General features: G+C 38.9%; 1 protein-coding gene across 3 annotated transcripts; it reads left to right on the top strand.

The window, feature by feature from the left end:
- Positions 1-260: 260 nt before the first annotated feature.
- LOC148039257 (uncharacterized) lies at positions 261-14,327 on the top strand. 3 transcript variants are annotated; one of them, XR_015690452.1, is made up of 3 exons: positions 261-501; positions 837-987; positions 2,680-3,180. XR_015690452.1 is itself a non-coding variant. In XM_087675548.1 (3 exons), the coding sequence occupies exons 1-3, from the start codon at positions 383-385 to the stop codon at positions 14,211-14,213; spliced, it is 330 nt and encodes a 109-aa protein (XP_087531674.1). In that variant the 5' UTR covers positions 261-382; the 3' UTR covers positions 14,214-14,327. The 3 variants fall into 3 exon arrangements, 2 of the variants coding, with proteins under 2 accessions (XP_087531674.1, XP_087531675.1); XM_087675548.1 differs by lacking the exon at positions 2,680-3,180 and adding an exon at positions 14,154-14,327; XM_087675549.1 differs by lacking the exon at positions 2,680-3,180 and adding an exon at positions 3,489-4,074.
- The last annotated feature ends 308 nt before the right edge of the window (positions 14,328-14,635 follow it).

Genomic DNA, 14,635 nt, shown 5'->3' with positions numbered 1-14,635 from the left:
ATGCTAGCGCTTGCACCACTTTTATCTGTAGTAAAGCGAAACACTCGTAAGCTCATAAGGATTGTTAGTTACGCCTGTGTGAATAGAAGTCAATGCAAGCAAGGATCAGGTGGTAAATACAAAACGTAAAGTTAAAATACTGCGGCAGGATAAGACCCCTCTAATCGCATTTCCAGTTACATACGTCTTCGCTTGATTAAAACAGCTGATCGCGTGCGCACTTACCAACATCTTCCCGTCATCCCACCGGGTATCCCAGCTTTCAAAAGTGCAAACCCTTCCCACTCTCTAAGGGTTTTTACGTGTCTATAGATCCTTCACCGCTACCCTTTCTAATTGTCTCAGAAAAGGCAACGCTTTGTTTGTAGACACTTACAAGCCCATGATAAAGATCTTCCGCCATAATTTATCCCTGCAATCCACAGCCTCTCACGTAAACCAAATATACTCTCGGAGGATTCGAAGGCCCAGTTACATCAACCAATTCAAGCGTCTGTTGGTGTAAGTGGATCAATAAATCCATCCAGACATGAAGAACCACATGCCCATTCGTATCAACTCACCAAGTCTTTAAATCAATCATCTTATATGCAATCAAATTAATCGTGTATCTTCTCCTCTCAGTTATGCGTAGCTCTCTTCCTCTCATTCTATCATGCTTTCGCTCCCTATCTTCGATAGTGGGAGGCCTCCTGGCCATGGCCTCCCACATGGTATCACAGGATCCCGGATCTAACGCCTATCACCACATATGAAGAAGCATACACACATTCTGTTAGACGCGGAAGAAATGTTGGTGATAAACTCATTTCTTGCATGCGTGCGCCCTGTTTCAGATATTTCGGGAGAGTGTTCTTCATTCGATGCCCACTCCCAGCAAGGCGGAATGTGGTTGATCAAGATAAAGAAGCTGCAGCTGACTCAGTCCACTCCTTTTGTACGGTGTCTATGCGTGGACATCCACGGCACTGGTGGTGGGCATTGGAGGTACGTGGTCTTCAGAGATGGTGGTTGCCTGTTCTGCTTCATTTTCTGCATCAGGTTCTCCGTGCAGCTGAAACTTTAAACAACATTCCATATAGTAAAACAGAGAAATTTTCTCGATACTTATCAGAGTAATCAAAGTATCTAGAAAAAGTCTCAACTAGTAAATGTGGAACACTTTACTAGTTAGTCATATGGTAAAATATTTTTATATATGAATTACAATAATTTTCTAGTTGTTTATATAGTAAAATTTTCCTATATACAAAAACAAGTAGAATCATTGATATAATAAATTATATCTATATGAAAAACTAGGACCATTAATACAATAAAATATTCCATATATTATCAATAATAGTTTTACGAACTAGAATGAAAATTAATAAATTGTGAAATCTAATTTTAATTTATCAACAACTAAATAGCCTAATATATAGTCATAATTTAAACAATCGTGTGCACGCGGACGTGTGTGTGTGTTCTACTATGTTGAGCTTTTTGCCAATGATCTAAATATTGTAGTGAGATTAAAAGAATTTGCATGACCAAGAGCCCCTATCCCAATGGAGTTGCTCCCTAAATGTTCCATGTTTCTTCACATAAGTAATGAGATCCTCACCATATAGTTTGAAATATGCAATTAAATATCCAACAAAAACACTCAACTTGATGAAGTTGTCGTCGGGCTGCTATTAACTTTGAAGGTTGAGGAAGAGACACGATTCTATTTGTCTTCAATACGCGACCAAATACAACCTTCACAGATTTGAATATCTTTGAGTAAGTCATTGTGCTAATACCGACCCTGTCACAAATAGATTGTACATCCACAACTGAGAATTCATTTGACACATATTTTAATGTGCACTCAATCACCTTTTCCTTCACAGCCTTAAACTTAGGATTGCTCAAAGCGTTTTCCAATGTACTTTTCTTCAGCAATCTACTAATACATGATCCAACCTCACCCTCACCTAGGTCCTCATTCTGAGCTATCTTACATGCTTTGATACGTCACTTAACAATCATAGACAGTGATTTCCAATAGAGCGGCACCCTTTATTTCCATTATTTGTCTTGAAGTTGTTATGTAGTACTGCTACTTATGCCAAATGTCTCATCGAAGTTGACTTTGCTTTCCTTTCATTGATTGAAACAAGAAGAAACCCCAGGTTAGTAAAATCAGTGTGTTTTCTCCAACCTTTCCGTTTGTGTTGCCTAACTTTTGCTTCCATTTCAACATACAATTTCAACATTCAAAATCAATTAGAGGTACATAAAATGATTGTGATTTTCATACTCTTCATATCTTTCGTTTTCATACTGTTGAAGTCTCTACATTCATACCATAAATAATGCAATAGGCACTTCTAGCAACATGATACACCCAAATAAAACTCTCAACCACGCATACATTAAATCTCATTCAGTGGAGCTAACTAAACCTAGATACTCTAATATATAACAGGTCATGGTATTATGGCAAGTTTTGGGAATATTGAATTCAAAAGCAAGTGAAGTGAACATGGAAAGATGTGGTATGAACAAAGTTTTTATGAAGTAATATAAAAGACTATTCAGATGCAAATCAGTACAAAGGATTATGCATTATTGCTTGAATAACCTACACAAAAAGATACAATTATTGTACTTAGTATCTTGCAACTAACAAAAAGTAAATACACATTCTAGACCTGGTGCACAAATCGGATGCAGTATGCGCGCGTAGTGAGCGTCGGAAGGTCCCCAAGAACAAAATAACTCTACTTTTGCACAAAAAACAAGGAAGAAAGCTTGCACGACATGAAGCAAGAGAGTGATTGGGTACAAATTTTCCCCATGCCTTGTGTGAGCACTCCACAAAGCATGTTTCTTATATATTATTGATCTTCAAGCTCAAAAAATAGCCCAATTTACAATTAGCACGCTTTAGCTTTTGTGCCACTAAAGAATTAAAGCTATTGGGCGCCCAAGGAGTCAGGCGGTACCCAAATACGATGTCCAATACAAATATTTAAATCGTGCATCCATGCGCTTAGAAAAGTAATAAATAAATATCAAGCGCTTTAATAAATAAGCGCATAAAAATATTGGCGCCATGTCTAAGATGCGCGCCCATCAAAAATTGATAATAATTTGAATACACGCTATCCTCCAATGCTTCCCAATGCCACAGTTGCTTGCTCTACACATCAACTGAAGCATTCAAATTGTTAGAAAAATAATACAATTAAACCAACAAAAGTAAATAAATTAAACCAACAAAAGTAAATAAATTGGTTAGAACTCAATTAATAATACACTTAGAACTCAATTAATAAATTGGTTAGAACTCAATTAATAATACAATTAGAACTCAATTAATAAATTGTTGTGAAAAATAATACAATTAAACCGAAAAAAGTAAATAAAGTGGTTAGAACTCAATCCTAACCTTAATTTATTATGAGTGCGCACTCTAAACTCATAAACGTTTATTAATTTAAATATGTATTTTGCAGAATCACCCGTTATGGAATCACCCACTTACACGTTAAATTAACAAGATGCTCGAAAAGGATAGGCGTCCCCATCAACTTTTCGCAGAAAGATTCCACCTTGTATATGAGCTTTGGTAATAAAATTTTACGGAATCCACCGCAAGACCTCACAGAATCCACCGTGGAATATGCCTCCTGGCATTATACCCCCGGGGTGGGATAGCAATTGTCCTCAATTGCTATTAGCTCAATGTTGAGCTAACAATGTGGGAAAAGCACTTAGGTCTCTAGCGTGCATCCATTGGGCCTCTTCAACCGGATGATTTTTAAACTTAACCAAATATTTAGAATATCTACGGCCAGTTCTAGTGGTCATAAAGTCAGTATCTATAATAGTTTCAGGCTCAAGAATTTCAGTTTCTTTGTCTAGCAAAGGAGGGTTTTCATAGACAAGGTGTACAGGTCGTTGTCCTCTAAAAGGTCGTAATAAACTGATATGAAAGGTGTTGTGGATTTTCCAATGTTGTGGTAATTCTAGTTTAAATGCATTGTCATTGATTTTGTATATGATCTTGAATGGTCCATAAAATCTAAGTGCTAATTTTACAACGGGGTGTTTATCTACACTTTGTAATCTTCGCTTTTCAATTCGTAACCAAACATAATCATTAACTTTGAAACTCATAGCTTTTCTTTTCTTGTTTGCTTGTTTTGTGTATGATTGCTGGGCTTTGGCAATCATATCTTTAACTTCATTAAAAATAGTAGCATGCATGTTAGCAATATCATCAGCAGTTTGAATTTTGTTTGACAATGATGTAACATGTGTAGGCAATCGGTATCCATAAATAATTTCAAATAGTGCTTTCTTTGTAGCTGTATGTGGTGTGTTATTATATGCAAACTGAAGTAAATGTAGATATCTATCCCATGTGTGTAGTTTTGAAATTGTGTAGGCACGCAAAAGATCTAAAATGGTACTGTTAGTAGCTTCTGTTTGACCATTTGTTTCAGGATGAAATGTAGATGAAAAATCAATTTTTGTTTCTAAGCTAGCAAACAAAGTTATCCAAAAATTATTGCAGAATCTAGAATCACGGTCAGAAATAATAACTTTTGGTAAACCATAGCTAGTGAAAACAGTTTTCAAGAACAGTTGAGCAGCTTGAGATGCAGTTAAGATATTCTTGCATGGAACAAAATATGCTTGTTTGCTAAACCTATCTACAATAGTCCAAATCATATCACGATTAGCTTTAGTATTAGGTAAACCAGTGATAAAATCCATTGAAATCTGTTCCCATTGTCGTGATGGAATGGATAATGGCATTAGTGAACCATATTGTTTTCCATGGTGTCTTTTAACTCTTTGATAAATTAGGCATTCAGATACAAAATTAGATACATTAGTGTCCATGTGTGGCCAATAAAAATCTTCAATCAATGTACGCAAAGTAGATATAATTCCTCTAGGACCTTGGTATGGGGGACACTGAATTTCATGCAAAACAAATTATCGAAATGGAACAGTCACACATAATCTTTTTTCATAAAACATAAATCCATTAGTGTAAGACATGTCAAGATTGTGGGAGAGAAGGAAGGAGTCTCGCTTGAAGCTTTCTTGCTTGCACAATGGGGGAAGATACACAAGGGTGGAGGCTGAAAACAGTTTTCCTCTTCTTAGTTGTATAAGCCAAAAGAACTCAAGTACAAAGAAATAGAAGAACCCTATATATGGGTCTCAAACCAAACTCAACTAACTAAGGTGGCATACTAACTGAGCCATGAACTAGAGTAGATAAGGATAGCTATCATGTAGCTATTATTCATGGGCGGTGTACCAACCGCGTCTGCAACTGACAAGTCGGTGACATAAATACACAACGGTCACCCTGGCGTATCACAAGTGGAGCTCGATATCTCAACACTCCCCCTTGAGCTCAATCCCAATTCCTGCACACCAAGCAGGTCTCTGAACTTGCGCAGCTTCTCTGCACCCAATGCCTTCGTGAATATGTCAGCTACCTGATCCTCTGTGCTGACATAAACTAGATCAATAAGACCTAGTAAAACCCTCTCTCGCACATAGTGATAATGCACCTCAATGTGCTTTATTCTAGCACGATAGACTGGGTTATTGGCCAAGTGTATACTACTCATGTTGTCACAATAAATGACAACTGGTCCATCTGTAGACTCATGCATATCATAAACTAGCTTATGCAACCAAGCTACCTCACATGCAGCCATTGCTGCACCCCTGTACTCAGCCTCTGTGCTCGACAAGGAAACTATAGGCTATTTCTTGCTGCTCCAAGTGACTGCATCACTCCCAAAAGAGAACACATATCCACTGGTAGATCGTCTATCAGAAATACTACCAGCCCAATCAGCATCAGTGTATCCATGCAACTGTATCTGAACCCCAGTCTCATAAAATAGTCCATACTGCAATGTGGACTTCACATACCTGAGTATGCATCTAGCCGCATCCAAATGTGGTTTCCTTGGAGCCTCCATAAACTGAATTACCAATCCAACAGCATAGCTCAAATCTGGCCTGGTAATAGTCATATAAATCAAACTTCCTACTATGCGTCTGTACATAGTAGGGTCTTCTAGAAGCTCACCTGCATCTATGCTCAGCTTCACATTATGCTCCAAAGGAACTGAAATAGGCTTACAGTCTGTCATCCCATATTTGGACAGCATGTCCAATCCATACTACCTCTGCAAGAGCTGTATCCCACTTGGTATGCCCAAGAAATAACGCAGCTCTCCCAAATCCTTCATGTCAAACTTCTGCTTCAATAGCATTTTCACATGAAGGATATCTTCATCACTGTCACCTGTCATAATCAAATTATCAACATAAATGACAAGTAGCATAATACCTTTCTCTGTTTTTCTCACATAAAGTGAGAAATCTGCCTTGGAAATCTAAAAGCCAATAGTGACAAGATACTGTCCTATCTTGTCAGACCATGCTCTAGGTGCTTGCTTCAAGCCATACAAGGCTTTCTTCAACCTACAAACAAACTCAGGATGAACAGCATGCACATAACCTGGTGGCTGCTCCATATAGACCTCTTCTTGCAAATCACCATGCAAGAAGGCATTCTTTACATCCATTTGATGTAAAGACCATCCCTTTGATGCAGCCATAGCAATGACTGCTCTGACGGTTGCCATCCTTGCAACCGGACTGAATGTTTCTTCATAGTCAATGCCATATGTTTGTGCATACCCCTTGACTACTAATCTTGCCTTGTATCTATTCACAGAACCATCTGCATTGTGCTTCACCTTATAAACCCACTTACAGCCAATTGCATTTTTACCTTTAGGCAAAGGTACCAATTCCCATGTAGCATTTGCTTCCAAGGCATTCATTTCTTCATCCATGGCTTTCTCCCATTTTTCTTTTCCCATGGCTTCCTCAAAAGAAGTGGGTTCTGGTTCCTGTATCACTTTAACCATATATGCATAGTGAATGGCTGTAAATCCATCATATTTCAGCCTATCCACAGGATACCTAGCTCTCTAGACCTGCGCAAAGTAGATTCACTCCCAAGTGCTCTCAAAACATCCCTGGTCTTCCTTAGTCCAGGTGTAACAATAGAAGGAATACCCAACTCATCATCAATGCTTTGTTCTGAGCGAGTGGATTCACCATCCACATAAGAGTGACCTGCATTCACATCAAACATGGGCTGATCAACCTTCTCTTTTCCTTTTCGTGATACCTGCATACCACTATCTGCATTACTTTGAGAAGATTCTCCTGATCTCAATCTGCCTGTCCATGGCGAAGAATGTGAACCACTACTAGAGGACGCTCCAGGTCCACTAATATTTTGTGACTGCTGCTGTGAATTTTGTGCATCTACATCATCAATCACATTTACTGGTTTATACAAGCTACTCATCTCATAAAAAACATCTCTGCTCACTGTAAACTTACGAGTAGAAGGGTTATAGCATCTATACCCTTTTTGCTGCAGAGAGTAACCAATAAAGATGCACTTCTCAGCTTTTGGATCCAACTTGGATCTCAACTCATCTGGCACATGTACATAGGCAATGCAACCAAAAATTTTCAAATGAGAAATATCTGGTTTCCTACCAGTATCCCTCTCCTCTGGAGTCATTCCATGTATTGCTGCATTGGGAGTCCTGTTCATTATGTAGACTGCTGTAGCAACTGCTTCAGCCCAATAAAAATATGGCAAGTCTTTTTCATTGATCATGGCACGAGATACCTCCCCAATATGCCTGTTTTTTCTTTCTGCAATTCCATTTTGTTGTGGGGTATGACTGCATGAATATTGCTGCTTTATGCCATGCTCCTGCAGGAACCTTGCAAACTCATTTGAGAGGTACTCTCCCCCTCCATCTGACCTTAGGCATTTTATCTGCAGGCCTGTTTCTTTTTCAACCATCGCTTTAAGAGTTTTGAAATGCCCAAAAACTTCACTTTTCTTTGTCATAAAATACACCCAAACTTTTCTGCTATAGTCATCAATAAAACTGACAAAATAATGACAGCCTCCAAGAGATGCAGCTTTAGTTGTCCACAAATCAGAGTGGATTAATTCCAATGGCTTCTTACTCTCTTGAACATGTCTAGGAAATGGTTTCCTTGCATGTTTTCCAAACTGACAGGCTTCACATACCTTATGCATTTCTGCAACCTTGAATTTCGGCAAACCTGCAACAATATTTTGGGCCTGCATTGATTTAAGTCGCTGTACATTAACATGACCAATGCGTTTATGCCAAATATCAATATCTGCAACTACACCGGTCCCATGTGCAAATGTTGCTGCACTCAATTCAGACATGTCTGCATCCAATGTAAACATTCTGCCCTTCTTCTTTCCTTTTGCTATCAAGCGACCTTTATTTTTCATATCCTCAACAAAGCATCCATGAGGATTAAATCTGACCTGCAAACCGTGCTCAACCATTTGACCAACAGAAACTAGATTCTTGGTGATATTCGGGACATGAAATACATCGGAGAGGTATTTCTTTTTCCCATCCTGCATAGACAAAGGAAAATTTCCAATCTGCACAATAGGATGTGCAGTATCATCACCAGTCTCCACAAATCCTGGTTTTTCCATTTTTCTTGCATCTTCCATCCATTCAGCATGACCTGTCATGTGGTTTGATGCACCTGAGTCAACATACCATACATCATTGCTTTCTTCTATACTTGTCACAGAATTGTTCATGTGCTGCACCATAAACAAGTGCTCATTTCTGTCGTCACCCTGTCTACTAGAAGATGCATAATTCTCTTGTTGCAGCTTTCCATTCATGATGTCATTCTGCTTTTTATAGCAGTCTTTAGCCATATGACCCATTTTACCACAGTAGTAGCATTCAACATTACTGTTTGCATTTTGGTCTCTTTGCCATCCACCACGACCTCTTTGGCTCCCCCTGCCTCTAGAGTTACCACGTCCTCCTCCATAGGACTGGTTTTCTTAAGTTTGCTGCATATTCTGATTTCTACCACCGCCTCCATATCGGCCTCCTCTACCTCTGCCTCTACCTCTTCCAACATTTGAGTAGAAGACATCTTCTGTTGAAGTTCCTCCTGAAGAAGATGCACCACCATTTCTCTGTTCCTCAGAAATTAGAAGAGCAATCAACTCCTCAAAATCAGGAAATCTTTCACGAACTGAAATGGATGTCCGAGACTGTGCATAATCCTTTCCTAGACCATTCAAGGTCACAGAAACTAAATCATCATCTTCCACTGGTGACCCAATGGAAGCAAGTGCATCTGCAATCTTCTTCACCTTCATGTGGTAGTTGTTGATGCTCATATTTTCTCTTTGCACATTGTGCAACTCTTGCTTGAGCTGCATTTTCCTGGCTTGCGTATTTGTGCTATACATTTTTGACAAAGTATCCCATGCCTCCTTTGGCGTACTTACATCTTGAATATGTACAATCATAGAGTCTGAAATGCTGATAGACAGTCAATACATAACTTTCCTGGCTCTCTCATGCCATGCTTTAAATGCCTGCATTTGCTGTTGATTGGGAACATCAGGAAGAACTGGTTCTTCTTCATTTCCTGCAACAAATTCCCGATATCCTTTTGCCATAAGGAAATTCGTCATTCTAAACTTCCATGCTTGGAAGTTGTTCTTGTCAAGCTTTTCAGTGACAATCTGTGAAAGAGAATCAGATGCCATTACAGAAGACTGCAAAAAATTCTGTCACTGCAAAAACCACAGCTTCACCCTCACAAGGGAAAATCTGCAAAACTGGCGAAAGTGGTATTTGACCACACAGTCACTTCCTAGTGACGATTTTGCATCAACAGGCAACAGGGATGATTCTGTAACTCCCAATGTCTCTGCGCACAAGCATACAATGCAATTTTTACAGTAAGTATTCACCAACCCGTAGAACAGTGCTGCACAGCATAAAACTGGGCCTTTTCCTGAGTGCATGCAGAAAACTTCCGCCTCCAAAACAGTCCCCGAAATGGCCCTCTTGCTTCACCCCGAAGGGCATCTCAACCTGAGACAATGCACTCCTGCACTTTTCGGCTGTGCTACCTGCAGAGATCTGCTCCCAAAACAGAAAATGAAAGCAACACTGCTCCTCTTACCAGAACACCGCGAGCTTGGCTTGCTTTCTTGAGCTCCTTACCACGAACAAGGCTCTGATACCATGTCAAGATTGTGGGAGAGAAGGAAGGAGTCTCGCTTGAAGCTTTCTTGCTTGCACAATGAGGGAAGATACACAAGGGTGGAGGCTGAAAACAGTTTTCCTCTTCTTAGTTGTGTAAGCCAAAAAGAACTCAAGTACAAAGAAATAGAAGAACCCTATATATGGGTCTAAAACCAAACTCAACTAACTAAGGTGGCATACTAACTGAGCCACGAACTAGAGTAGATAAGGATAGCTATCATGTAGCTATTATTCATGGGCGGTGTACCAACCGCGTCTGCAACTGACAAGTCGGTGACATAAATACACAACGGTCACCCTGGCGTATCACGAGTGGAGCTCGATATCTCAACAAGACAATGAATCAATAGGAATCCAATTATTTGCAACTAGTTTATTCCAATCAGCTTGAAAAGTAGGATCTTGGTGATAAGTATCTTTCATAGGAATAAGAGAATCAAATGATATCATAGAAATATTGTGAATTGTTGGTCTTCTACTCAAAGCATCAGGAACAACATTCTCTTTTCCAGGTTGATATTGTATAAGGGGATAAAAACTTTGAATAAAAGCAGCCCATTTAATGTGTCGGTCAGATATTTGTGGTTGACTAAGGAGATGTCTAATGCTTTGTTGGTCAGTTTTGATCATGAATTTAGATCCCATTAAATAATGTTTCCATTGAAGTAAGGCTTGTGCTACGGCTAGCAATTCCTTATCATAGGTAGAATACTTAAGTTCAATTGGTTTGAGTTTGCAGCTAGAGTAGGCTATGGGATGAGAATCTTGCATAAAGACTGCTCCTATTCCAGATCCAATAGCGTCAGTAACTACTAAGAAAAATGGTCTATTGAAGTCAGGTAATTGTAATACAGAAGCATGAGTTAAAGCATGTGGTGTACAGATTGGATGTTGCAAGCGTGCGTAGTGAGCGTCAAAAGGTTCCCAAGAAAAAAAGAACTCTACTTTTTGCACAGAAATCAATGTTGAAAGCTTGCACGACATGAACAAGAGACCAATTGGGTGCAATCTCTCCCCATGCCTTGTGTGAGCACTCCACAAAGCATGTATTTCATATATTAATCATCTTCAAGCTCAAATAATAGCCCAAATTACAAAATAGCATGCTTTAGCTTTTGAGTTTGCTTTTGTGCCAAATAGAATGAAAGCTAATGGGTGCCCAAGAAGTCAAGCGATATCCAAATACAATGATCAATACAAATATCTAAATCGTGCGTCCATGTGCATACAAAAATAATAAATAAATATCAAGTGCCTTGATAAATAAGCACGACAAAATATAGGCGCCATACCTAAGGTATGTGCCCATCAAAATATTGACGATAACTTGAATACACGCTATCCTCCAATGCTTTCCATTGCCATCGCTGCTATCTCTATACTTCAACTGAAGCATTCACAATCGTTAGTAAGATAATACAATTAAACTGATAAAAGTGAATACCTAGCAGTCTTCAGCTACACACATAAATTGGTTAGAAATCAATCCTAACCTTAATTTATCACGAGTGCGCACTCTAAACTCATAAACATTTATTAATTTAAATATGTATTTTGTAAAATCACCCGCTATGGAATTATCCATGTACACATAAAATTAACAAAACGCCCGAAAAGGATAGGCGTGATGCCAGGAGGCATATTCCACAGTGGATTCCGTGAGGTTTTACGGTGGATTCCGTAAACTTAGATGACCGGGGCTCATACACAAAGAGGATTCTTTGTGCGAGAAGTTGATGGGGACGCCTGTCCTTTTCGAGCGTTTCATTAATTTAGTGTGTACATGGGTGATTCCATAGCGGGTGATTCCGCAAAATGCATATTAAATTAATAAACGTTTATGAGTTTAGAGTGCGCACTCGTAATAAATTAAGGTTAGGATTTATTTCTAACCAGTTGATTTATTTATGTAGCTCAAGACTGCTAGGTATTCACTTTTGTCGGTTTAATTGTATTATTTTACTAACAATTGTGAATGCTTCAGTTGATGTGTAGAGATAGCAGCAGTGGTGGAGGAAAGCATTGGAGTTTAGCGAGTATTCGACCTTTGGATTATATTTTGATAGGCGCCACGTCTATATTTTGGTTATGTCTATTGAGACATCGATTATTTATTATTATTTTGTATGTGCCTATGCACACGGATATGTTATTTCTATTTGGACATTGAGATTGGGCGTGCCAGACTTTATGGGCACCGTCCATTAGCTTTATTTTTCTATTTTTGTAGAAAGCAAACTCAAAAGCTAAAAAGCTTGTCATATTTTTGTAAATTGGGCTATTATTGAGCATGAAGATTGAAATATACATAAAATACATGCTTTGTGAAGCGCTCACACAAGGCATGGGGGAGATTGAACCCAATTTGTCTCTTGTCTTTTGTCGTTCAAGCTTTTACATGGTTTTTTGTGCAAAAAGGTAGAGTTCATTATTCTTGGGGACCTTCAGGGATTCACTACGTGAGCTATCTGCGACCAATCTGCGCACCAGTGGTATCAGAGCGGAGCAGAGATCAAGAGCTTCCAATCGCTACCAAACTCGGGCGAAGGCGGAGCTCCAGGAATGAACGGGTGCATATTCCACGGTGGATTCCATGAGGTTTTACGGTGGATTCCGTAAACTTAGATAACCGGGGCTCATACACAAAGAGGATTCTTTGTGCGAGAAGTTGATGGGGACGCCTGTCCTTTTCGGGCGTTTCATTAATTTAGTGTGTACATGGGTGATTCCATAGCGGGTGATTCTGCAAAATGCATATTAAATTAATAAACGTTTATGAGTTTAGAGTGCGCACTCGTAATAAATTAAGATTAGGATTTATTTCTAACCAGTTGATTTATCCATAAATAGACTGAAAATGTAGTCGGTAATGGCTAATAGAAAACGGATATGCTTTTTTATCATGATGGAAGGATCGATGACCATTGAAAGCCAAGAAAAGTAATAAAATTTTGTAGCTGAAGACTGCTAGGTATTCACTTTTGTCGGTTTAATTGTATTATTTTACTAACGATTGTGAATGCTTCAGTTGACGTGTAGAGATAGCAGCAGTGGCGGAGGAAAGCATTGGAGTTTAGCGAGTATTCGACCTTTGGATTATATTTTGATAGGCGCCACGCCTATATTTTGGTTATGTCTATTGAGACATCGATTATTTATTATTATTTTGTATGTGCCTATGCGCACGGATATGTTATTTCTATTTGGACATTGAAATTGGGCGTGCTAGACTTTATGGACACCGTCCATTAGCTTTATTTTTCTACTTTTGTAGAAAGCAAACTCAAAAGCTAAAAAGCTTGTCATATTTTTGTAAATTGGGCTATTATTGAGCATGAAGATTGAAATATACATAAAATACATGCTTTGTGAAGCGCTCACACAAGGCATGGGGGAGATTGAACCCAATTTGTCTCTTGTCTTTTGTCGTTCAAGCTTTTACATGGTTTTTTGTGCAAAAAGGTAGAGTTCATTGTTCTTGGGGACCTTCAGGGATTCACTACGTGAGCTATCTGCGACCGATCTGTGCACCAGTGGTATCAGAGCGGAGCAGAGATCAAGAGCTTCCAATCGCTACCAATCTCGGGCGAAGGCGGAGCTCCAGGAACGAACGGGCGCATATTCCACGGTGGATTCCGTGAGGTTTTACGGTGGATTTCGTAAACTTAGATAACCGGGGCTCATACACAAAGAGGATTCTTTGTGCAAGAAGTTGATGGGGACACCTGTCCTTTTCGGGCGTTTCATTAATTTAGTGTGTACATGGGTGATTCCATAGTGGGTGATTCCACAAAATGCATATTAAATTAATAAACGTTTATGAGTTTAGAGTGCGCACTCGTAATAAATTAAGGTTAGGATTTATTTCTAACCAATTGATTTATTTATGTAGCTGAAGACTGCTAGGTATTCACTTTTGTCGGTTTAATTGTATTATTTTACTAACGATTGTGAATGCTTCAGTTGATGTGTAGAGATAACAGCAGTGGCGGAGGAAAGCATTGGAGTTTAGCGAGTATTTGACCTTTGGATTATATTTTAATAGGCGCCACGCCTATATTTTGGTTATGTCTATTGAGACATTGATTATTTATTATTATTTTGTATGTGCCTATGCGCATGGATATGTTATTTCTATTTGGACATTGAGATTGGGCGTGCCAGACTTTATGTGCACCGTCCATTAGCTTTATTTTTCTATTTTTGTAGAAAGCAAACTCAAAAGCTAAAAAAGCTTGTCATATTTTTGTAAATTGGGCTAGTATTGAGCACGAAGATTGAAATATATATAAAATACATGCTTTGTGAAGCGCTCACAAAGGCATGGGGGAGATTGAACCCAATTTATCTCTTGTCTTTTGTCGTTCAAGCTTTTACATGGTTTTTTGTGCAAAAAGGTAGAGTTCATTGTTCTTGGGGACCTTCAGGGATTCACTACATGAGCT

The sequence above is a fragment of the Lygodium microphyllum genome, chromosome 3, assembly GCF_053477565.2.
Source record: "Lygodium microphyllum isolate KBCC chromosome 3, Lygodium_microphyllum_v1.1.10, whole genome shotgun sequence".
NCBI classification, from domain to species: domain Eukaryota; kingdom Viridiplantae; phylum Streptophyta; class Polypodiopsida; order Schizaeales; family Lygodiaceae; genus Lygodium; species Lygodium microphyllum.
This window is presented reverse-complemented; position numbering and strand designations above follow the sequence as displayed.

What these genes read in the sequence shown, in the direction of transcription:
- LOC148039257 (XM_087675548.1), top strand. Translation starts at nt 383, where the DNA reads ATGATAAAGATCTTCCGCCATAATTTATCCCTGCAATCCACAGCCTCT. An exon ending in CAATTCAAGCGTCTGTTGGT is followed by an intron (nt 502 to 836) that starts GTAAGTGGATCA and finishes GCCCTGTTTCAG; the next exon opens with ATATTTCGGGAGAGTGTTCT. An exon ending in ACTGGTGGTGGGCATTGGAG is followed by an intron (nt 988 to 14,153) that starts GTACGTGGTCTT and finishes TGAATGCTTCAG; the next exon opens with TTGATGTGTAGAGATAACAG.